General features: G+C 37.1%; 1 protein-coding gene across 1 annotated transcript in view; it reads left to right on the top strand.

Moving 5' to 3' along the window:
- The window catches only part of RAVER2 (ribonucleoprotein, PTB binding 2), a 150,149-nt gene that overhangs the window by 63,756 nt on the left and 60,667 nt on the right, over window positions 1-25,726 (top strand). The window contains exons 6-9 of the mRNA XM_052637256.1: window positions 13,152-13,237; window positions 16,314-16,418; window positions 16,568-16,679; window positions 19,163-19,434. Coding sequence (XP_052493216.1) covers window positions 13,152-13,237; window positions 16,314-16,418; window positions 16,568-16,679; window positions 19,163-19,434 — 575 coding nt within the window. The remainder of the gene's footprint in view (window positions 1-13,151; window positions 13,238-16,313; window positions 16,419-16,567; window positions 16,680-19,162; window positions 19,435-25,726) is intronic.

The following is a 25,726-nucleotide window of genomic DNA, read 5'->3' as shown; positions in this document are numbered from 1 at the left end:
TAACTCAGAAACAGCATAATCAAGAGACTTAGGGCTGTGGCTCATAGGACCTAACTACAGAGCTTTTATGTTCTTTCCCTGTAGGATCAGAGCACATTTGCCTCCCAGCACACCAGTGCATTAATTAACCAGAGATCTCTACTGAACCAGCTTCAGTGTCTAGAGGTTTTATGGGGGTTTTATATGTAGGCATGACTGGCCATGTTACTGAACTCTTATCTGTGGTACTCTTCCTCTTCCTGGAGGTCAGGAGGCTAGGCTAATACTTATCTTGGAGAGACAGCAGTGAGCAGTCCTGAAGAGAGATCTTAGTTCCCTGCTCAGGAATTGAACCTAGAAAATCTAAATGAAAACCAGGAATCCTAGCCACCAGGCCACCAGGAGCTATGGGCTAGAGGCAAAATGGCCCTGTCTCTTTTCCCCATTTGAAAGCAAGAATGTTTCAAGGAGGCAGAAACTATTAAAAACAGGTATAAAGTTTACTATTAGAGTCACAGCACAATGTATGGGAGAGCACATGGAGAAATAGTGTGTATGTAAGACAGAAACAAGGCAGAAATACACCCCCAGTGAGGAGTGCAGTGAAGATGTGATTTAAATCACATAGAACATTGTTTCCCAGTCTTTGTTTACATCTGGCCAATTATTATTATATTTTAAATTAATTTATTTATTTTAATTGGAGGCTAATTAATTTGCAATATTGTAGTGGCTTTTGCCATACATTGACATGAATCAGCCATGGGTATACATGTGTTCCCCATCCTGAGCACCGCCCCCCCCCCCCCCCCATGCCATCCCTCAGGGTCATCCCAGTGCACCAGCCCTGAGCACCCTGTCTCATGGATTGAACCTGGACGGGCGATCTTTTTCACATATGATAATATACATGTTTCAATGCTATTCTCTCAAATCATCCAACCCTCGCCCTCTCCTGCAGAGTCCAAAAGTCTGTTCTTTACATCTGTGTCTTTTGCTGTCTCACAAATAGGGTCATAGTTACCATCTTTCTAAATTCCATATATATGCATTAATATACCGTATTGGTGTTTTTATTTTTGACTTACTTCACTCTATATAATGGGCTCCAGTTTCATCCACCTCATTAGAACTGATTCAAATGCATTCTTTTTAATGGCTGAGTAATATTCCATTGTGTATATGTACCACAGCTTTCTTATCCATTTGTCTGCTGATGGACATCTAGGTTGCTTCCATGTCCTGGCTGTTGTAAACAGTGCTGCGATGAACATTGATGTACACGTGTCTCTTTCAATTCTGGTTTCCTCAGTGTGTATGCCCAGCAGTGGGATTGCTGGGTCATATGGTAGTTCTAGTTCCAGGTTTTTAAGGAATCTCCACACTGTTCTCCACAGTGGCTGTACTAGTTTGCATTCCCACCAACAGTATAAGCGGGTTCCCTTTTATCTGCACCTTCTCCAGCATTTATTGCTTGTAGACTTTTGGATCGCAGCCATTCTGACTGGCGTGAGATGGTACTTCATTGTGGTTTTGATGTGCATTTCTCTGATAATGAGTGATGTTGAGCATCTTTTCATGTGTTTGTTAGCCATCTGTATGTCTTCTTTGGAGAAATGTCTGTTTAGTTCTTTGGCCCATTTTGTGATTGGGTCATTTATTTTTCTGAAATTGAGCTACAGGAGCTGCTTTATACTTTTGAGATTAATTCTTTGTCAGTTGCTTCATTTGCTATTATTTTCTCCCATTCTGAAGGCTGTCTTTTCACCTTGCTTATAGTTTCCTTTGTTGTGCAAAAGCTTTTAATTTTAATTAGGTCCCATTTGTTTATTTTTGCTTTTATTTCCATTACTCTTGGAGGTGGGTCATAGAGGATCCTGCTGTGTCAGAGAGTATTTTGCCTATGTTTTCCTCGAGGAGTTTTATAGTCCTAGAGGACTGGTCTTACATTTAGATCTTTAACCCATTTTGAGTTTATTTTTGTGTCTGGTGTTAGAAAGTGTTCCAGTTTCTTTCTTTTACAAGTGGTTGACCAGTTTTCCCAGGACCATTTGTTAAAGGGATTGTCTTTTCTCCATTGTATATTCTTGCCTCCTTTGTCAAAGATAAGGTGTCCATAGGTGCGTGGATTTATCTCTGGGCTTTCTATTTTGTTCCATTGATCTTATTTCTGTCTTTGTGCCAGTACCATACTGTCTTAATGACGATAGCTTTGTAGTATAGTCTGAAGTCAGGCAGGTTGATTCCTCCAGTTCCATTCTTATTACGATTGCTTTGGCTATTCGAGGTTTACATTTGGCCAATTATCTTGTTTCTTTCTTCACACCTGACTGATCCTTGGACCCTCCTCCCAGATGTGTGAGCAACTTTCTGATAAGATGGATCCTACCACAGAGGCCTATGGGTACATGTCCACAGGTATTATGGGATGAGGCCCTCTCCCTTTTTGACCCCCTAAGAAGCCTTCCTGCACACATGCAGACGGGAAAGTCTTCCTTGACCTCAGGCACCTTATCTCTTTGCTTTAGCAGAACTCAGCTTGTGCCACTAGCTTTGTCCTTGGAGTGTCTGGGTAAGAACAAAGCTTAAATTTTACTCTACTTGACAAACACCAGCTGTCCACCTACGGGCCCATCTATCTTCTACCTCAATATCACATGGCTCAAAGCCCCCATTCAGTAATCACAAGTTAGGTCTTTCAGGTATGACCAGTCCCCATTCTGAAGCCATGTAGGGGCCTACCCTGAGTCGCCTCATTCATTAGCATAACAAAAAAACTCCTATCAACTGGGGAAGTTCCAAGGGTTTGAGTTTCCTCTCCAGGAACCAAAGACAAAGACCAGTTAAATTCCTTATTATACCAACAATGTTCGTATTAAGTACTTAATATAATCATCAATTATTTATGTGTAAGAAGTATCTTCAGAGGTGTCCAACTCAGCCTATTATGCAGTCAGATATCCCTCCTACAATTTTTTTTTCAGAATTAGATGAAACTTTCAGTTCAGTCGCACAATCTTGTCTGACTCTGCAACCCCATGGACTGCAGCATGCCAGGCTTCCCTGTCCATCACCAACTCCTGGAGTCTACCCAAACCCATATCCATTGAATCAGTGATGCCATCCAAGCATCTCATCCTCTGTCATCCCCTGCTCCTCCTGCCCTCAATCTTTCCCAGCATCAGGGTCTTTTCCAATGAGTCAGCTCTTCGCATGAGGTGGCCAAAATACTGGAGTTTCAGCTTCAACATCAGTCCTTCCAATGAACACCCAGGACTGGTCTCCTTTAGGATGGACTGTTTGGCTCTCCTTGCAGTCCAAGGGACTCTCAAGAGTCTTCAACAACACCACAGTTCAAAAGCATCAATTCTTCAGCGCTCAGCTTTCTTTATAGTCCAACTCTCACATCTGTACATGACTACTGGAAAAACCATAGCTTTGACTAGATGGACCTTTGTTGGCAGAGTAATGTATCTGCTTTTTAATATGGTGTCTTGGACTGCAAGGAGATCCAACCAGTCCATCCTAATGGAAGTCAGTCTTGAATATTCATTGGAAGGACTGATGCTGAGGCTGAAACTCCAGTTCCTTGGCCACCTGATGTGAACAACTGATTCATTGGAAAAGACCCTGATGCTGGGAAAGATTGAAGGCGGGAGGAGAAGGGGACAACAGAGGACGATATGGTTGGATGGCATCACCAACTCAATGGACATGAGTTTGAGTGAACTCCGGGAGTTGGTGATGGACAGGGAAGCCTAGCGTGCTGCATTCCATGGGGTCACAGAGTTGGACAGGACTGAGCGACTGAACTGACATACTCCTTTCCTGATTTGGAACCAGTTGTTGTTCCATGTCCAGTTCTAATTGTTGCTTCCTGACCTGCATACAGATTTCTCAGGAGGCAGGTCAGGTGGTCTGATATTCCCATCTGTTGAAGAATTTTCCACAGTTTGTGGTGATCCACAGTCAAAGGCTTAGGCAGAAGTAGATGTTTTTCTGGAACTCTTGCTTTTTTGATGATCCAACAGATGTTGGCAGTGTGATCTCTGGTTCCTCAGCCATTTCTAAATCCAGATTGAACATCTGGAAGTTCGTGGTTCATGGTTGAAGCCTGGCTTGGAGAATTTTGAGCATTACTTTACTAGCATGTAAGATGAGTGCAATTGTGTGGTAGTTTGAGCATTCTTTGGCATTGCCTTTCTTTGGGATTGGAATGAAGACTGACCTTTTCCAGTCCTGTGGCCACTGCTGAGTTTTCCACATTTGCTGGCATATTGAGTGCAGCACTGCCAGAGCATCATCTTTCAGGATTTGAAACAGCTCAACTGGAATTCCATCACCTCCACTAGCTTTGTTCGTAGTGATGCTTCCTAAAGCCCACTTGACTTTACATTCCAGGATGTCTGGCTCTAGGTGAGTGATCACACCATCATAATTATCTGGGTCATGAAGATCTTTTTCGTATAGTTCTGTGTATTCTTGCCCCCTCTTCTTAACATCTTCTGCTTCTGTTAGGGCCATACCATTTCTGTCCGTTATTGTGCCCATGTTTGCAGGAAACGTTCCCTTGGTGTCTCAAATTTTCTTGAGATCTCTAGTCTTTCCCATTCTGTTGTTTTCCTCTATTTCTTTGCATTGATCACTGAGGAAGGCTTTCTTATCTCTCTTTGCTATCAGATGGGTATATCTTTCCTTTTCTCCTTTGACTTTCACTTCTCTTCTTTCCTCAGCTGTTCATAAGGCCTCCTTGGACAACCATTTTGCCTTTTTTCATTTCTTTTTCTTGGGTATAGTCTTGATCCCTGTCTCCTGTACAATGTCAGGAACTTCCGTCCATAGTTCATCAGGCACTTTGTCTATCAGATCTAATCCCTTGAATCTGTTTCTAACTTCCACTGTATAATCATAAGGGATTTGATTTAGATCATACCTGAATGGTCTAGTGGTTTTCCCTGCTTTCTTCAATTGAAGTCTGAATTTGGCAATAAGGGGTTCATGGTCTGAGCCATAGTCAGCTCCCAGTCTTGTTTTTGCTGACTGTATAGAGCTTCTCCATCTGTGACTGCAAATAATATAGTCAATCTGACTTCGGTATTGACCATCTGGTGATGTCCATGTGTAGAGTCCTTGTGTTGTTGGAAGATGGTGTTTGCTATGACCAGTGCGTTCTCAGCAAAACTCTGTTAGCCTTTGCCCCACTTCATTCCGTACTCCACGGCCAAATTTGCCTGTTACTCCAGGTGTTTCTTGTCTTCCTACTTTTGCATTGCAGTCCCCTGTAATGAAAATGACATCTTTTTTGGGTATTAGTTCTCTTTTGGGTATTAGGTCTTGTAGGTTTATAAAACCATTCAACTTCAGCTTCTTCAGGATTACTTGTTGGGGCATAAACTTGGATTACTGTGATATTGAATGGTTTACCTTGGAAATGAACAGAGATCATTCTGTCATTTTTGAGACGGCATCCAAGTACTGCCTTTTGGACTCTTCTGTTGACTGTGATGGCTACTCCATTTCTTCTAAGGGATTCTTGCCCACTGTGGTAGATAAAATGGTCATCTGAGTTAAATGAGACTTTAAAGATGAAGCTTTAACCTCCTGCAATTTTAATGGCATAGAGGTATCCTTTCTATGTCTTGACTACTCAAAGCATAAGCAGCTCATTCCCAGGCAACTGTTCCCTGGTTTGACAAATTTAATTACTAGGTTTTTCCTTAGAGGGTAATTTTTATCACTTTTAGCTGCTTATTCTAGTTCTTCCTATGAAGAAACATAGAATAAATCTATCCTTCTTCCATAAGAATAGCCTTCTGATGTTTGGAGATAACTATCATGAAACTGTAGTCATCTTTGATTTTTTTTGTCTTCTTTTCCGCAGACCAGTGGTCTCCTTTTGTTTATTTTTTGTCTATACATTCTATCAGTAAAGTATATTTTTAATGGAACCCCAATATATACAGTTTACATATCACTTATGTGTCAATTACATAAATGTACCTTTGTCAACCCATATATTAAGAATTGATAAAACTAAATATTTTTATATTTTAAGATGAAAATATAAATAGCAGTCTCTTTTTAGAACCATTTTATTTATTTTAATTTTACTTTTTTATTCAAGTATATTTGATTTACTGTGTTGTGATAGTTTCAGGTATCCAGCACAGTGAATCAGTTATGCATGTGTATCTATTTCTTTCAGATTCTTTTCCCTTAGGTTATTACAAAATATTGAGTATAGTTTGATTTATACACCTCTTCTACCTCTTCATAAACTATAGTTCTGTACTTGACTTTCCACAACAGGTCATAGCATATGCTCTCCAGAGCCCCCAGCAAGGTTTCCTCTCCTAGATAGGTTATCTGGGTTGCCCTGCAGAATGGCGTACACAGACAAATTTATCCTGTTGATGGGTTCTAATCACTGCGGAATGCAGTGGGATTTCCTTCCTATCATCATTATAGTTCTATTAATGCAGTCCAAGATTGTATCAGTGTTTAAAGAAGTATATTACACTTGTGGGTCTATTAGAAAGTAATAGTTCACACCTGGGCTATCTTTAGTAACTTCTCCCCCAAATTAATTTTTCTCTTCTTTTTATCTAAGGATATGTATTCTCCCCCTCTGCTTTTCTCCTCAGGTTGGTATATGACCATATGAGATTTATACTTTTTCACTTTAGTGGTACTTATACAGTTTTAAGAATATTTCAGTATTATACTGATAACTTTTGCTTTATTTAGAATGGGAAGCGAAGAGGGTTAAATACCTTATTTGAACACGTGCAAAGCTTCTGGAGAATGTGTGGAAAGTTTGTTGGTGTTCAGGAAAGACAAACTATCTTGTTAATCAATAAGTTTCATTTGTTTTTTCCTTACTGTGTTTATTACTGTATTTTAACTATATTCCTTATTATATCCTAAACTCTTCACAGAGGTCTCTGAGCAAACTAAAATAGTTACAAAGGGTCATAATTCTCTGAGATTATCTTTTTATTGTAGGATACATATATAAACAAGTATGCCTTATTTTATTGTGCCTCACAAATACTGTGTTTTTTAAAAAATTGTAGGTTTGTGGCAACACTGCTTTGTCAGATGATGGTTAGCATTTTAAAACTGAGGTGTATATATATTGTTTTCGATATGTAGCGTAAACATAACTTTTTTATATGTACCAGGAAACAAACAAAAAAAATTATGTGACTTACTTTACTGCAGTAATTACTTTATTGGAGTGACCTGGAACCAAATCTTTGATGTCTCTAAAGTATGCCTATATGATATATTTGTATTTAAACCCTTGCATTACTTCTTGCTCATTGTATCTTTTTTTTTTTTTTTCAAGTAACTGACTCATAGTTACTTGTTTATTGCCTTTTCTTCCACTAGAACAGAGAAGGCTCCATAAAGGCAAAGGTGTCTTGTTCCTCTCAGGCACCTGGAACAGACCTGCTATTTAGAGTAAAAAGTACTTAAATACTGTTTACTGATTAAACTCCTTCCTTTACCTCCCTGTTGCATGACTTGTACATACCTAGTTATGTATGATCTAGTCTGTAAATTTTTAACTACCTTTCTTGTCTGCCTTCTTTCCTGTCTAATCTGTGCACAACCATCAGATTGATTTTCCTCCCACACCCACTTTATGTTACTTGAACCATACTGATATTTTCTTTTCAATCCAGACCTTTGAACTACCTTAAAAAAAATGCAGTATAATGTAAATATTGTAACTTGTAGTCTAAATTGTAGTTTTAGTGTCTTTCAGTTCAGTTGCTCCGTCGTGTCCGACCCTGCGATCCCATGGACTGCAACATGCCAGCCTTCCCTGTCCATCACCTACTCCCGGAGCTTACTCAAACTAACGTCCATCGAGTCAGTGATGCCATCCAACCATCTCGTCCTCTGTCATTCCCCTCTCCTCCCGCCTTCAAACTTTCCCAGCATCAGGGTCTTTTCTAATTAGTCAATTCTTTGCATCAGGTGGCCAAAGTCTTGGAGCTTCAGCTTTAGCATCAGTCCTTCCAGTGAATATTCAGGACTGATTTCCTTTAGGATGGACTGGTTGGATCTCCTTGCAGTCCAAGGAACTCTCAAGAGTCTTCTCCAACATCACAGTTCAAAAGCATCAATTCTTTAGCACTCAGCCTTGTTATAGTCCCACTCTCACATCCATACGTGACTACTGGAAAAACCATAGCTTAAACTAGACGGACCTTTGTTGACAAAGTAATGTCTCTGCTTTTTATACACTGTCTAGGTTTGTCATAGCTTTTCTTCCAGGGGGCAAGTGTCTTTTAATTTCTTGGCTGCAGTCACCATCTGCAGTGATTTTGGAGCCCAAGAAAATAAAGTCTGTCACTGTTCCCACGTTTCCCTATCTGTTTGCCATGAAGTGATAGGACTAGATGCCATGATCTTAGTTTTTTGAATGTTCAGTTTTAAACCACCTTTTTCACTCTCCTCTCACTTTCACCATGCTTTATTGAGGTTTAATTGAGGCACAGTCATTTGCACATATTTAAATTGTACAAATTGGTAAACTTTGCCATTTATATGACCCATGATCATCATAATCAAAACAATGAAGATATTCATTACTCTCAAAACTTTCCTTTTGCCTCTTTGTAACCCACCCTTCTCCTCATCCCCAGGAAACTACTGATTTGCTTTCTGTCACTAAAGTTTGTATTTTCTGGAAATTTATATAAATGGAGTCAAACAGTATGTACTGTATGACTTCTTTCCCTCAGCTTATTATTTTGAGATTCATCCATGTTGCTTCATGTTATCAGTAGTTTGTTTCCCTGGTAACGCTGAGCAGTATTCTGTTCCACAATGTGCACTTTCATTGATTTGTTGAACATTAGGTTATTTCCTGTTTGGGTCATTACAGATAAAATTGCTCTGGACATTTGCTTTCCTTTCTTTATTTGGCTGCACTGGGTTTTAGCGTGGCACATGGGATCTCCAGTCTTTGTTGCAGCATGCAGGGTCTTTAGCTGTGGCACTTGGGACCTGGTTCCCTGATCAGGATAGAACCTGGGCCCTCTGCACTGTGAGTAGAGTCTTAACCACGGGACCACCAGGCAAGTCCCCCACCTGTTTTCTAATATGTTTTCTGCCCAATTTACATTCTCACCATCAGTGTCCAAGGCTGTAGTTCACTCAGTGTCCTCACCAACATTTGACATACTGATCCTTTAATTTTAGCCTTTCTGTTTGGTTTATATCTTATTGTGGTTTTAATTTAAATATCCCTTTTGAGAAATGGTTTTGAACATCTCTTAATGTACTAATTTATCATCTTTATATCTCCTTAGTTAATATATCTTTTGAAATATTTTGTACATTTTAAAATTAAGCTGTTTGTCTTCTTAAGTTGTTAGAATTCTTTATTCTAGGCACAAGTCCTTTATTGGATATATTTGGGTTTGCAGCCACTCTGTAGGCTGTCCTTTTAGTTTCTTAATATCTTTTGAAGAACAAAATTGCTTATTTTGACAATGTCCTATTTATTATTTTTTTATTTTCTAATTGATATTTCTTATGTCATGTTTAAAAAATCTTTGCCAAATTCGAGATAATAAAAATGTCCTCCTGTGTTTTCTTCAAGAAGTTTTATAATTTTACCTCTTAAGTTTAGGTTTATAAATGATTTCAAGTTAATTGTTATTTACAATATGAGGTAAAGGTCCAGGTTAATATTTTTTTACAGTTGTTCTAGCATAATTTGTTTAAAAAGATTGTCCTTTTTCATTGAATTTCTTGACACTTTTTTCAAAAATCAATTGACTGTATATATAGGGCTCTGTCTCTGGACCCCTATTCTATTCCATTGATCTAAATGTTTGTATTTATACGAATACTGCATTGTCTTGATAGTTTTATAGTAAGTCCTGAAAACAGTCAGTGTAAGTGCTCCAACTCTATTCTTTTTCTATTTGTTTTGTCTCTCCTAGGTCCTTTGTATGTGCATATCAATTTTAGAATTAGCTATCAATTTCTGTGAAAAATGTCTGGTGGGAATTTGGAATTGTGTTGAATCTGTATGCTGATTTGTGCAGAATTGACAACAATTTGCCGTAAATATATCTCTCCATTTATTTACATCTTCTTTTGTTTTATCAACAATGTTTTGTAGTTTTCAGGGTATAAATCTGACACATTTTTTTCAGATTTATCCTTAGTGTTTCATATTCCTTGATACTATTTTGTATTGTAATTTTGAGGCACATGTCACATAACATGAAATTAATCATTTTAAAGTCAATAGTTCAATGACATTTGGTACATTCACAGTGTTGTGTAATCACAAACTCTGCTTAACTTTAAAAACATTTTCATGACCTCAAAATAAAATCCGTACCCATTAAACAGTTACCGCCCTATTTTCCCTCTGCCTAGGTCCTGGCAACAACCCGTCTGCTTTCTGTCTTTACACTTTTGTTTATTCTGGATGTTTCATGCAAACAGAAGTCACTGTGTGTCTGGCTTCTTTCATGTAGCATGATGTTTTTGAGTGCTGTAATATATATATGAGTTCTTCATTCCTTTTTGTGGCTGAATGATACTCCACTGTATGCATATGCCACAGTTTGTTTATTCATCCATCACTGATGGACAGTTTGAGTTGCTTTCACCTTTTGGCTATTATGGAGAGTGTTGTCTATGAATGTTCATGAACAAGTATTTGAACATCTGTTTTCAGTTCTTTTGAGGTGTATACCTAGAGCTAGAACTGCTGGATGATATGCTTATTCTCTGTTGAACTTGAGTACCTGGCAAGCTGTCTCCACGGTGGCTGCACCATTTTACATTTCCAAAGCAGTGTACGAGGGTTCCAATTTCTCCATGTCTTCATAGACTTTTGTTACTTTCTGCTTTTATTATTTTAGCCATCCAAATAGGAATAAACTGGCAACTCATCATAGTTTTGATCTGAGTTTTCCTGATGACTATGTTGAGCATCTTTTCTTGTGCTTATTGTCTGTTTTTATGTTGTCTTTGGAGAAATGCTTAATCAAGTTCTTTGCCTGTTTTTAAACAGAATTGTGTTTCTTTTTGTTGCTACATTCTCTATATATTCTTGATACTATTTTAAATAGTTTTACTTTTTAAGTTTTGATTTCCTGTTGCTTGTTGCTAGCATATACAAGTACAACTGATTTTGTATATTTATCTTGTATCATGCAGACTTGCTTTTTATTTCTAGCAGATTTTGCCCTTAGGATTTTCTGTATAGACTATCATGTCATCTACAAGAAGTTTTACTTCTTCCTCTATAGTATGTATACCTTTTATTTTTCTTGCTTTACTACGGTTGATAGAAATCTCAGGAAAATGTGTGCACTGAACTTTTGAGAGTGGACATCCTTGCCTTCTTCATTCTTCCTTTCCTTACAGAGAAAGCATTCATTCTTTTATTATTAAGCATTATCTTAGCTATATTTTTTAATTTACAGATTTCTTTTTCCAAGCTGGGAACTTATTCCTATATTGCTGAGAAATTTTATCATCATAATTTCTGGAATTTATCTACTGCTTTTCTCCATTTGTTGATATCATCAGTGTGGCCTTTTTAGTTTTGGTCTGTTATCATGATGAATTATGCACACTCAGTTGCTCAGTTTTGTCTGATTCTTTGCGACCCCGTGGACAGATCAAACCCTACCCAGGCTTGATTCCTGGATCGGGAAGATCGCCTGGAGAAGGAAATGGCAACCCACTCCGATACTTTGCCTGGGAAATCCCATGGATAGAGGAGCCTGGTGGGCTACAGTTCATGGGGTTGCAGAGTTTGACATGATTGGACAACTAAAGAGCGACAGCATGCTATCAATTATTGAGGGGAGGAAAAGGCTGAATGGGAGACCTCGCCGAGATCTAAGGGCAAAGGCAGCTAGATGTGTGACTGTGAACATTTTCAGAGCATTTTAATTCTGGTTGTTACTGCTTTGAACTGGGAAATACTATATTCACTAAAAGCTGTGAAAAAATTTTTAATGTTTTTTAACAAAATGCAATGACTGAAAAATGAGGGGAGGAGGTTTTGAAACTTCTTATCATAACTGTGGATTTGTCTCCTGTTCCTTTCAGTTCTAGAAATTTTTGTTTTATGTATTTTGAAGCTTTGTTAGGTACACAGACATGATTGCTGCATCCCCTTGATCCTTTTCTATTTATGAAATGACCATCATTATCCCTCTTTTCTAATAAACAGTATTTTCCTTAACTAGCAACTTATTCTGATGATCTTAATTTTCCCATCACCTATCAGGAAACTGGTTTATTCTAAAGAAAGTACTTTCTAATGGTCAGTTTTCCAAAGATGTAATGATCTGTCTCAATAAGTAACAAAGATTTGAAACAAAGTTTTTAAATCATAAAATGAATTTGTAGTGATGTTATGTATAAATTTCAAATATGTTTCATCATTGGATTATATGCTTTTTGAAGTACTTTCTAAGCTTGACCTTCTGTAATTCTAATTAATTGTATATTATGACTACCTACATCTAATAATTAGATGAAATTGCTTCATATATTTTTTATCTCATGAGTCTTTTTGTGTGTATATTGTCTATTCTTAAAATGTCTCTTCTGATACGTACTCTGGTATTTGTACTCTTAGACAAACTTGATAAAAAGCATGCTTATCATTTATTTATCAACTATGTACAGTATTCTTTTTTGTTATGAAGTGTTGTTTACCTGTACCTATTAATATAATGTGTTCTCTCCTCAATTGGATTATAAGCTTTAATAATAGGATTGTATATTTTCCTTCCCCTCCCATCCTGACCCTCTGCCAAAATACCAAAAAAAAAAAACTGACAGAAACACTGAGCAGATAACATGGGTTTAATTAGTATTCTATTTATTAAAAGATATAATTAGTTTCCTTGCACTAAGTGCTAAAGAGAAGGGCCTAGGTTTGGTGTTTTGCCATTGAGACAGAAGGTACTGGAATTTTAAATTCTAGAGTTGAATGACAAGGAAAGAAACCTGTCACTTTTTGTACAATGACAAGATTAGTATATCATTGAACTTCCAGTGAATATGTTAAGTGTGTTAAGTAATATTCATCTACCCTTTTTGGAGTTTATTTTTAATTCCATATATGTATATCATAAAGATAAATTTTTGCTTTTATTTTCTTAAAGCAGTTCTTGGAACACCTCACAGCTTGCCACACCTGATGAATCCATCCATCTCCCCTGCATTTGTACATTTGAATAAAGCACATCAGGTATATAAATAGCATTGTGTATTGAAACATAAAAAATTTGGCATGAATATTTTGTTTGTTCTTAACACTTAAAGTTCTCAAGGAATTAAATGAGTATTTTGTTTTTAAATAAAGTTCTTAGTAATAAATGTACCTACATAAAAACAGAACTTAATATGGTACTCAAAGCATCATAGCTTATATATTTATTGATTCCTATTTGTAGGACATTAAGAAGTGAAGAGGTATATTTTGTGATATATTTTTCTAGAAATAAATCAGTAGCTCAAAGCAAGTCTTACATGGTTTTAACCCAAAAACTTACAGAAAGAAAAATAAATGAACAATAGCTCTATTCTTAAAGCTTAATCTGTGTTATACATGAGACAGGGTGCTCAAGGCTGGTACACTAGGGTGACCCTGAAGGATGGGAAGGGGTGGGAAGGGGGAGGGGGTTTAAGGATGGGGAACACATGTACACCCATGGCTGATTCATGTCAATGTATGGCAAAAACCACTACACTATTGTAATGCAATTAGCCTCCAATTAAAATAATTAATTAATTTAAAAAATCAGTGTTCTAAAGATAATTTTTATATGAGTGAAAAATATTTTTCTTTTTCAGATAAGTATTTTAAATATGTTTGTGTACGTAAATATCCCTAATATTGTAGATAAATACAACCTACTAATTTCAGGTGCTATTTAAGGCTATATCTATATAGAAGCATAATTAAAAATCAAACCTAATATTAATATGAAATAGATGGTTGTTGTAGGTTGAGTATATGAATGTCTGTTCCTAAACCCAACTTTTTTTAAATTTATTTTTTTAATTGAAGGATAATTGCTTCACAGAATTTTGTGGTTTTCTGTCATATGTTAACAAGAATGAGCAGTAGGGACACCCGTGTCCCCTCCCCCCTGAACCTCCATCCCTTCTGCCTGCCTATCCTAGCCTCTAGGTTGTCATAAAGCCCTATGATTTCCCTGCATCATACAGCAAATTCCCATTGGCTATCTACTTTGCATATGGTATTGTAAGTTTCCATGTTACTCTCTCCATACATCTTACCCTCTCCCTCCTCCTCTCCCCTCTAGGTCCATAGGTCTGTTCTCTATGTCTGTTTCTCTACTGCTGCCCTCCAAATAAATTCATCAGTACCATGTTTTTAGATTCCATATTTAGGCATCAGTATGTAATATTTATATTTCTGTTTCTGACTTACTTCCCTCTGTATAATAGGCTCTAGGTTCATCCACCTCATCAGAACTGACTCAAAGGTGTTCCTTTTTATGGCTGAGTAGTATCTCATTATATATATATACATGTATATGTATGTATGTATGTATAAATAAATATATCTATATAGTATCCCATTTCATATATATATATATATATATGTAGCACAGTTGCTTTATGTATTCATCTGTCAATGGACATCTAGGTTGCATCCATCTTCTAGCTATTGTAAATAGTGCTGCAGTCAACACTGGGATACATGTGTTTTTTTCAATTTTGGTTTCCTCAGGGTATATGTCTAGGAGTGGGATTGTTGAATCGTATGGTGGCTAAATCCAGCTTTTTAAGGGAAAGGCCTATTATTTATTTTTCATTCCTAGAATCTAACATAGGACCTTATGCATTAATCATTCATTTACTGAACATGTACTAGAAATTCTGCTAGCTATTTATGCTATAGCATTGTACAAAATATTCACAGTCCTTGTTCTTATAGAATTTCAGCAAATAGAGAAAACAAACAGTTAATTACAGTAAGATTAAAAGTGATATAGGACTTCCCTGGTGGATCAGATGGTTAAGCATCTGTCTACAATGAGAGAGACCCGGGTCGGGAAGATCCCCTGGAGAAGGAAATGGCAATCCACTCCAGTACTATTGCCTGGAAAATCCCATGGACAGAGGAGCCTGGTAGGCTACAGTCCACGCGGTCGCAAAGAGTCAGACACGACTGAGCGACTTCACTTTCACTTTCACTTAAAGTGATATGGGAGAAGAGTCCAGAGTTTGACAATACTCATTTTACTTTAAAGACCAAATATTTAAAATAAAGACTGAAGGAAGTCTTTCTTGGTGGCTCAGATGGTAAAGAATCCATCTATAATTCAGAAGACCTGGGTTCAGTCCCTGGGTCTGGAAGATCCCCTGTAGAAGGGCATGGCAGACTACTCCAGTATTCTTGGCTGGAGAATCCCATGGACAGAGGAGCCTGGTGGACTACAGTCCGTGGGGTCACAACGGGCCCCAACGTGGGGTCAGACACAACTGAGCGACTAACACAAAGACCAAACTGTTTAATATGGCCTTGAGAGCCTGTCCAAACTGGCTTCCCCTGCCTCTCATATGCCTTAGGTGTCCCTGTCCCAGCTATAGTGAACTGCTCTTGGTCCTTGAAGGCCTTTCTTCTCTTCTCCTTAGGTCTTAGCTCTTGCTGTTCCTCCTGCTTGAAATCTTTCCTATCCCAACACCACCTCATTTCCCCGGACTTCACCTAGTTATTTCTCTGCAGCCTTCAGATCTCTGTGCATGAGTTAGTTGCTCCGGGAAACCTTCCTTGAATTTATCAGTCTAAATCAAGTTCCACCACGCTTTGTTTTCATCACTCCTTGTATTTTTCCTTCATACACTCATCACCATTATTAATTGTGTATTTTTATAATTAATGTCTCCCTTCCTCAGGGGACTATAAGATCCATGAGGGCAGATCATATTGTTTTCCTCTCTATGTAGCACAGTGCCTGGCATATAGAAGTGCTCAAAAAATTTTTGCTGAATGAATAAGATGAGCAAATAAATGATTGAAAGATACTGATATCAAAGCCAGAAGGGAGCAAGGAAAAGGGAGAAAGGATGAAAGAAAAGAAGGAAGAAATGTGGAATTAGTTTCATGACTACATGGTCACATCTTGTATGTTACTGACATAATTAATTAGTGTTGCCTGTAATTGGAAAGTAGGATAAGAAGCTGTTGCTAGTGCTCAGATCAACAGGGGAATTAACTTTAAAATGAATTGGGTTACACAACAATTACCTCTTCAAAATTAAGCTAATTTAATGTTTTGTCATTTTCACAGAGCTCACTTATGGGTAATACTTCTAATTTATTTCTTCAGAATCTTTCTCATGTACCACTGGCTCAGCAACAGCTAATGAAGTTTGAGAATATACATACTAATAATGTAAGTATGGAATTTTTTATTTTGAAATGAGTTCACCCCTTTTCTGTAATCATGCTGTTGGTCAGGTGGTTTATGAATTTTCACATGTATAGTTTTTTTTATTAGATTATATCTTGCTGCCATGAGCAAAATTCTTTTTTCTTTTGCAGAAACCAGGCTTACTTGGAGAACCCCCAGCTATGGTACTTCAGACTGCCGTAGGGATAGGGTCACCACTTCCACTGAAAACAGAGCTGGGCCATCTTGGAGAAGCACATAAAAGTAAATGATGTGTTTTTGCTGAGACGTCAGTAAACAGTCAGATTTGAGATTTAAAGATAGTGTACCTGTATTCCACTTGTATTTACAGGAAGGTCAGATTTGAGTTTTTTTAATCATTTAAAGTTTCAAGAGCCCTCTGGGCTTCTCTATTTTTTACATTAGAATACTATTGATAAGTTATGTATTGATGGACTTGCTTCTATGCCAAGATAAGACTTTCTTTGTTGGATATGCTTTAATATTTGATGATGATTCATAGAAGCATGAGGCAAAGACATAGATGCATCGAGACTGACATGCTGCCCACTGGGCTGACAGCACATTGCAGAGTGATCCATGTAACTTTTGCCTAGATGAAGAAACTGTTAGCTTTTATTAAGAAATATCTGGTAATTATAAATTTAAAGTTTGATTATTAAGAAATATCTGGTAATTGTAAAGTTAAAGTTTGATTATTTGTATAATTTTTAAAATGGGAACTCCAACATAGTAGCAGAAAAAAATAATGTGTACTATGTACTTCTAAAATATGACAAATTTAAACAGAACAATTATTTTTCTTTTTAGAATAACACCATGGTAGTATACCAAGATTTCTTACTTGAGTGTGATTTTGAAAGGCATTTTCAGTTTGAAGTTTCACTGAAATTTGTTCAAAGTGAGCACGCTGAGGGGGAAAAAAAGAGAAAAGCCATCACGAGTGATTTTTTTTTTTAAGTTGTTGAAACTCTTGTACATGAAGCCAAGTAAAATAGTTAAATGATCAGTTCAGACTATTGAAATTGACTGGGCAAAAGTTAAACCAGTATACAGTCAGGTATAGAAATTTTTATGGTGTGATGAGTCCTAAAAATTAAATTTTGTATGCTTAAAAGCTTATGCAGATATTTATTATTTATGTTGGGTTAAATAATTAGCCAATTGCTTCAGCATTGCTGCTTTAAGAACACTGAAAATTACAAGCGTCCAAGTAAATATATTGCTCAAAAATAGAACTAAGAATCTATCTCCAAATATTAAGTACTAAAAGTAAGAAATTTGTTTAGAAAATTTTTAAAGTATAACTTTGATTTAATTATAATAGTTATCAAAACTAGTTCTTTTCATTTAGCTTTGACCTATAGATTTTTAAAAAATGAAATGATTCAAAGTTTTCCTATTAAAACTTCAGTTCCTTTCAGAATTTCTTGTTAATCCCTGTAAATAAAAATGTAAAACTTTCATGTATTAAACTTTCATTTGGTGCTTATCCATTCACATATATTGATGTTTTTTAAACCAGTGGTGTGCTGATGTTTAAAAACCAACTCTCTGAGTTAAAAACCAACTCTCTGAGCTTGATTTGTAGTATTTGTGGACTTTTGTTCGTAAACAGTCCAACCAAGGCTGATTTCAGGTTACCCGTGCAAAGATGTTGAACTCAGGAGCTGCGAGGAGACAGTGTATTTGACTCATGAGTTGGTACAAGTCAGCTGACTAAATATAATTATTGGGTTAATGTAACTTTAATAATTTTTGACTCTCAGAGAATTTTTAATTAATTTATTTGATTTATAAACAACAGAAATTTATTTCTTACAGTTTTAATGACTGGGAAGTCTGAGATCAAAGTACTGGCAGATTTTGTGTCTAGTGAGGACTCACTTTCTTGTTCACTGATGGCACTTTCTCATTGTATCCTCACATCCTGAAGGGACTAGCTAGCTCTATGGAGCTAGCTCTCTCTTTTAAAAGGGCACTAATTCCAATGTCTTATGACCTAATAATTTCCCAAAGGCTCCATATACTTCTGCCATCATATCAAGGGTTAGGATTTCAACCTATGAATTTTGGGGTGAAGGGGGACACAAACTTGCAGCTCGTAGCAGAAGGTGGGAGATTATTACTCAAAGTTCAAAGAAGTCATAGTCCCTCAAATGGTAGACACAGGACTCACTAAATTGGGTATTTCTTTTGTATATATTATGCCTTTTCATCACTCAGAACTAAGGAGAGCCTTCGGAGGCCCCTATGACAATGCTCTATAATCAAAACTATTACATGCTTTTTGAATGTTGCCACTTTACTGAAGGCTTATTTAATTATTCCCTTCAAACATAGAAGCTGGAAAATTACAATGACTGGGCTTTTTTTTTTTTTTTTTTTTTAAAGGCACTGATATAACTTAAATGCAAACAAGTACATAAATTTTGCTGTCAGCTTTAAAGTGTACAATTAAAACTTGGAATGAAAGAGTATAGTATCCTTGAGATTATACTGAAAGTTGCTGAAATAGGAAAAGCGTGATTACTATTAGAGGTTTTTGTTTTTCCATACAGGATGCTGCTAATTTACAACCTTTAACCTCACCTTTTAATTTTAACTGTTCTCTAATAGATTAAAAAATAGGTTTCTGCACATTTTGCTTACAACTTGACAAAATCAAAAGGACTATTGTGAATAAGCCTCATCTAACCAAAATTTTTTGCATTTATGATTCACAGCAGCATCTAATTTGATTCCGACTCAAACAAGTGTAACAGCTGGCATGGGCATGTTACCATTCCTTCCAAATCAGCACATTGCTGGACACGCTGGGCCAGGGCATGGTAGCACTCAGGAGAAACAGCCAGCACTGGTGGGAACGGCAGAAGGAAATTTCTCAGGGTCACAGACTTATCTTCAGAGCTTTCCAAACCTTACTGCTGGCGGCTTGCTCACAGGACATCATAAGCAACAACAAAGTCAGCCAAAAGGCCTGGAGATAAGTTCAGGGGTAAGAAAACTCTGTGTGTGTATGTGTGTGTGTGTATGTGAGTGAGTGTGTGCATGCATGCATACACACACACATAAATGCACACATGTATATACATGAAGTATATATATGTATACTACATGTGTGTGTATACTACCAAGGAATATGTATATATTCCTTTTTCATTGTATCTTAAATGATTCTAATTCTAGAGTATTTAATTGCATCAAGTAATCTGAACTATTTTGTATTTCAAAAGAAGTTGATAATATACTTAAAGTATATAAATATGGATTACAAACTACATAATTCCTATGTCAATGACATGCTAACTGTTTTCATAGTGTACATTTGCTTCTCAAAAGAAGAAAATATTGGACCCTTAAAAAAAGCTATTATTATAAACAAAAATCTATCTTTTGATAAGTTATACCAAATGATGTTTGGGATTCTGCTTAATTACTTGCCAGTTTGTAAATAAAATATGTGTATAAAATGTTTTTTAAATCTATCATTATAAAATATTTAAATATGAATTCTTTATTCCTGTAAATGTTTGCTTTTCTAAAAGCCTTGAGATGTGCATAATTTTCAAACACAAAGTAATATAAGTTCAAAATTTTGTAGTTTAGGAAAGCACAGGAGTACCATTAATACTTATCCAATTATATAGTATTCTTTATAAGAATTTCTTAGTAAATGATAATGCCATTCTTTAAAATACAACACTATTTCTAAAATATATATTTTTTAGCTAAGTAAGTATTATTTTAATATTTAAAAGTAGAATAAATTCTAGTTTATCTGAAAGATTTCAAAACTAGTTATTAATCTCTGGTGTGTTCAAAAGAATCTAATCTTGGTTTTAATTCTGGAAGACTTTACCCAAAATTTATTGGTTCATAAATCACTGACATTTGTAAATATTATAATTGGTAGGTAGAATAAAGTACATTTAATTTAATTTTTTATTTGTATCTTAAAATACCATTTTGAGCAAACTTCAGGAGATGGTGAAACACAGGGAAGCCTGGCATTCTGCAGTCCATGGGGTTGCAAAGAGTCTGACACGATAGAGCGACTAAACAACAACAAAAAGTACTGTTTGATTTAGAAGTGACACGTGAGGGAAAAAATTCTTGTAGTTGGCTGTATTCAAATCTCAAAATGACACCTAGTCATGACAGGAGGTATGGATAGAACACCTGTAATTGTCCGTTGAGAAAGCTAAGGTGGTTCTTCATAGAATGAAGAATTTTAAATATTTATTTGCAGGATTAATTGCTTAAGTTATTGAGGGAAGTTAAATAAAACTCATATATAAATATTCTGTTTCTTTTTGCACAGACTTTTTAATGCATGGAAAGCACTAGGACAGCGGTCCCTAACCTTCCTGGTACCAGGGACTGGTTTCATGAAACAGTTTTTTCCATGGATTGGGGGGAGTGGGGGTGGTTTTGAGATGATTCGAGTGCATTACATTTGTTGTGCACTGCATTTCTGTTATTACATCAGCTCCACCACAGTGCATTAGGCATTAGATCCCAAAGGCTGGGGACCTGTGCACTAGGGTCTTTAGAAAATCTGGACTTGAGATGATTCACATAATGGGTAAGTGAAAGTGTATCTGGTAGAAGACAGCTGAAGTAGGGCAGAGCCTAGAAAACAAGTCCCGTGATGAAGAATTGAGGGAAACAGATATATGGAACTTGGCAAGGGTTGACCAGCTGTCATTTTATTTGATGTTTTAAAAAAAAAGAAATTCACAAATTAGTCACATAGTATTTTATGTTTCTTTAGTGGGCAGAATTAGTCTAATAAGTATGACAAACAATAAAGTCAGTTTAGGCTTAATATAACACAGAACAATTGAAGTTTTAAAACAAAGAAAAAGTTCACACTTTCACAAAGATATGAATGTCGTATCACTGAAGGCAATTATGCAGACCCTGGTGGACACCTGTACATATTGTTGTAGAAGTGATTCTTCTCTCCTGACAATAGGGGATTGCTTGGACCAGGTAATTTCAGAATATGTTTTCTAATTATGTAGCAAGATTTTGGACTTTGTTAACTGGTTAAACTTGGATGCAGAGTTTTAGACCTGCACCTTTTGCATTACGTTGATTAGTGATTCTTGATTCTGTCTTTCCATCACAATCACCACTATAGGTGTCGAGGGTTGGACTCTATCTTCCTCAGCCCTGAGAATTTGATTCAGAGAGATAGGGGTGAGATCTGAATTTTAAGTGTACAAATCAGTGGCCTTAAGTACATTCACATTGTTTTACAACTATTGCTACTATCCATTTCCAGAACTTTCTCATCATGCCATGCTGCAGCTCTGTACCCATTCACCAACTCTCCCATTTTCCCTTCTCTCCAGCCCCCAATAAGCACTGTTTACTTTCTGTTCAGAATTTGACTATTCTAGGTACCCAGTGTAAGTGGAATGATACACGACTTAATGATGACTTTACTCTTCAGCGGTCATCCATGTTGTAGCATGAATTGTATTGGAATTTCCTTATTTTAAAGGTTGACTAGTATTCCGTTGTATTTATATACTACATTTTGTTTATCCATTCATTTATTAATGGACATTTGGATTGTTTCCATCTTTCAGATCAGTTCAGTCGCTCAGTCGTGTCTGACTCTCTGCAACCCCATGGACTGCAGCACACCAGGCCTGTCTGTCCATCACCAACTCCCGGAGTCTACTCAAACTCATCTCCATTGAGTTGGTGATGCCATCCAACCATCGCATCCTCTGTTACCCCTTCTCTTCTCACCTTCAATCTTTCCCAGCATCAGGGTCTTTTCAAATGAGTCAGATCTTCACATCAGGTGGCCACAGTATTGGAGTTTCAGCTTCAACATCAGTAGGCTCTTGTGAATAATGCTGCTATGAACATTAGTATATAAGTATCTGTTTGAGTCTGTTTTCAGTTCTTTGGGGTATTTACCCAGACGTGGAATTAGGGGAATCATATGGAACATCAGTTTAGTTCATTCGTTCAGTTGTGTCCGATCCTTGGTGACCCCATGGACTGCAGCACGCCAAGCTTCCCTGTCCATCACCAACTCCCGGGGCTTGCTCAAACTCATGTCCGAGTCAGTGATGCCATCCAGCCATCTCATCCTCTGTCATCCCCTTCTCCTCCTGCCTTCAATCTTTCCCAGCATCAAGATATTTTCTAATTTTTTGAGGAACTGCCATTCTATTTTCCATAGCAGCTGTACCATTTTATATTTCTACCCTCAGAGCATGAGGGTTTCAGTTTCTCCACATCCTCACCAACATCGTCTCTCACTGTGGTTTTGAATTTGCATTTCTCCAGTGATCAGTGATGTTAAAAGCCTCTTCATATGCATATTGGTCATCTGTATATCTTCTTTGCAAAAATGTCTATTCAGATTCTTTGCTGTGTTTTAATTAGGCTATTTTTTCTTTGCTATTGAGTTCCTGTGTATGGTTTGCGAATATGTTCTTCCGTTGCCTTTTAATCTTGTTGTTTCCTTTGCTGTAGAGAAACTCTAGTTTTTTGTCATTCAGTCACTAAGTCATGTCTGACTCTGCAACCCCATGGATTGTAGTATGCCAGTTTAGCTTTTTAGCTCTTGCTTAATTCTGCTTTTGTTGTCTATACTTTGATACCACAAAATGATATCAAAAAATGATTACTAAGACCAATGTCAAGTAGCTTTTCCTCTATATTTTCTTGTAGTTTTATGAATTCAGCTCTTATTTTTAAGTCTTTAATCCAGTTTGAGTACATTTTTGTGTATTGTGTAAGATCGGGATCTAGAGTCATTTTTTTCCATATTGACATGCAGATTTCCCAACACCATTTATTAAAGAGAGTGTCCTTTACCCATGTGTGTTCTTGGCACCCATTTCAAATGTTAGTTGACCACATATATCTGGCTTTATTTCTGGGATCTATTTTTTTCATAGATCAGCAGGTCTGTTTTTATGCATGTACCATACTGTTTTGTTGACTGTAGTTTTGTAATATAGTTTGGGACCAGGAAGCGTGATGCCACCAGCTTTGAATTTTTCCTCAAGATTGTGTTGGCTATTCAGGATCTTTTGAAGTTCCACATAAATTTTAGGATTGTTTGTTCTATTTCTGTGAAAAGTGCCATTGAAATCTTGACAGGGATTGCTTTGAATTTGTAGATCACTTTGGGCAGTGTGGGCATTTTAACAATATTAATTTTTCAAATCTGTAAATCCAAGATATCTTTCCAGTTATTTGTGTAACTTTCAATTTCTTTTCATCAGTCATATAGTTTGCAGTATATAGATCTTTCACCTCCTTGGCTAAATTTACTCCAAAGTATTTTACTCTTTTTGGTGCTATTATAACTAGCATTGTTTTCATAATTTCTTTTTGAATAGTTCATTGTTAGTATATAGAAATGTGATGGATGCCAACAGAGATGGTTTAATTTCTTCCTTTTTTATTTAGATACCTTTTATTTCCTTTTTCTTGCAAAATTATTCTGGCTAAGACTTCTAATACTGTGGTGACTAAAAGTAGTAAAAGTGGGCATTGTTGTCATGTTCCTGATCTTAGAGGAAAAGCTACCATGTCAACTGTGAGGTTATCCTTTATATATAGCTTTTATTATGTTGAGGTATATAGATTTCTCTGTGCTGGAAAAGGTCAGTTTTCATTCCAATCCCAAAGAAAGGGAATGCCAAAGAATGCTCAAACTATCACACAATTGCACTCATCTCACATGCTAGTAAAGGAATGCTCAAAATTCTCCAAGCCAGGCTTCAGCAATACGTGAACTGTGAACTTCCAGATGTTCAAGCTGGTTTTAGAAAAGGTAGAGGAACCAGAGGTCAAATTGCCAACATCTGCTGGACCATCGAAAAAGCAAGAGAGTTCCAGAAAAACATCTATTTCTGCTTTATTGACTATGCCAAAGCTTTTGGCTGTGTGGATCACAATAAACTGTGGAAAATTCTGAAAGAGATGGGAATACCAGACCACCTGACCTGCCTCTTGAGCAACCTGTATGCAGGTCAGGAAGCAACACTTAGAACTGGACATGGAACAACAGACTGGTTCCAAATAGGAAAAAGAATACGACAAGGCTGTATATTGTCACCCTGCTTCTTTAACTTATATGCAGAGTACATCATGAGAAACGCTGGGCTGGAAGAAGCACAAGCTGGAATCAAGATTGCGGGGAGAAATATCAATAACCTCAGATATGCAGATGACACCACCCTTATGGCAGAAAGTGAAGAGGAACTAAAAAGCCTCTTGTTGAAAGTGAAAGAGGAGAGTGAAAAAGTTGGCTTGAAGCTCAACATTCAGAAAACGAAGATCATGGCATCTGGTCCCATCACTTCATGGGAAATAGATGGGGAAACAGTGGAAACAGCGTCAGACTTTATTTTTTTTTGGCTCCAAAATCACTGCAGCCATGAAATTAAAAGATGCTTACTCCTTGGAAGGAAAGTTATGACCAACCTAGATAGCATATTCAAAAGCAGAGACATTACTTTGTCAACGAAGGTCCCTCTAGTCAAGGCTATGGTTTTTCCAGTGGTCATGTATGGATGTGAGAGTTGGACTGTGAAGAAAGCTGAGTGCTGAAGAATTGATGCTTTTGAACTGTGTTGGAGAAGACTCTTGAGAGTCCCTTGGACTGCAAGGAGATCCAGCCAGTCCATCCTAAAGGAGATCAGTCCTGGGTGTTCATTGAAAGGACTGATGCTGAAGCTGAAACGCAAATACTTTGGTCACCTGATGCGAAGAGCTGACTCACTGGAAAAGACTCTGATGCTGGGAGGGATTGGGGGCAGGAGAGAAGGGGATGACAGAGGATGAGATGGCTGGATGGCATCACCGACTTGACGGACATGGGTTTGGGTAAACTCCGGGAGTTGATGATGGACAGGGAGGCCTGGCATGCTGCGATTCATGGGGTCACAAAGAGTCAGACACGACTCCTTGACACGACTGAGCGACTGAACTGATACTAAAATTTGTTCAGAGTTTTGATCATGAAATGATGTGAATTTTGTCCAGTGTATTTTTTGTATCTATTAAGACAGTCATATGGTTTTATCCTTTATTATGTTTATGTGGTGTATCACATTTATTGATTAGCCTGTGTTGAACCATTCTTGCTTCCCAGGGATAAATCCCACTTGATCATGGTGTACAATCCTTTTAATGTGTTGTTAATTCAGGTTGTTAGGAGAAGGCAATGGCACCCCACTCCAGTACTCTTGCCTGGAAAATCCCATGGACGGAGGAGCCTGGTAGGCTGCAGTCCATGGGGT

The sequence above is a fragment of the Budorcas taxicolor genome, chromosome 3, assembly GCF_023091745.1.
Source record: "Budorcas taxicolor isolate Tak-1 chromosome 3, Takin1.1, whole genome shotgun sequence".
In the NCBI taxonomy this organism is placed as follows: Eukaryota; Metazoa; Chordata; class Mammalia; order Artiodactyla; family Bovidae; genus Budorcas; species Budorcas taxicolor.
The sequence above is the reverse complement of the archived record's forward strand: the minus strand, read 5'-3'. Positions and strand labels throughout refer to the sequence as shown.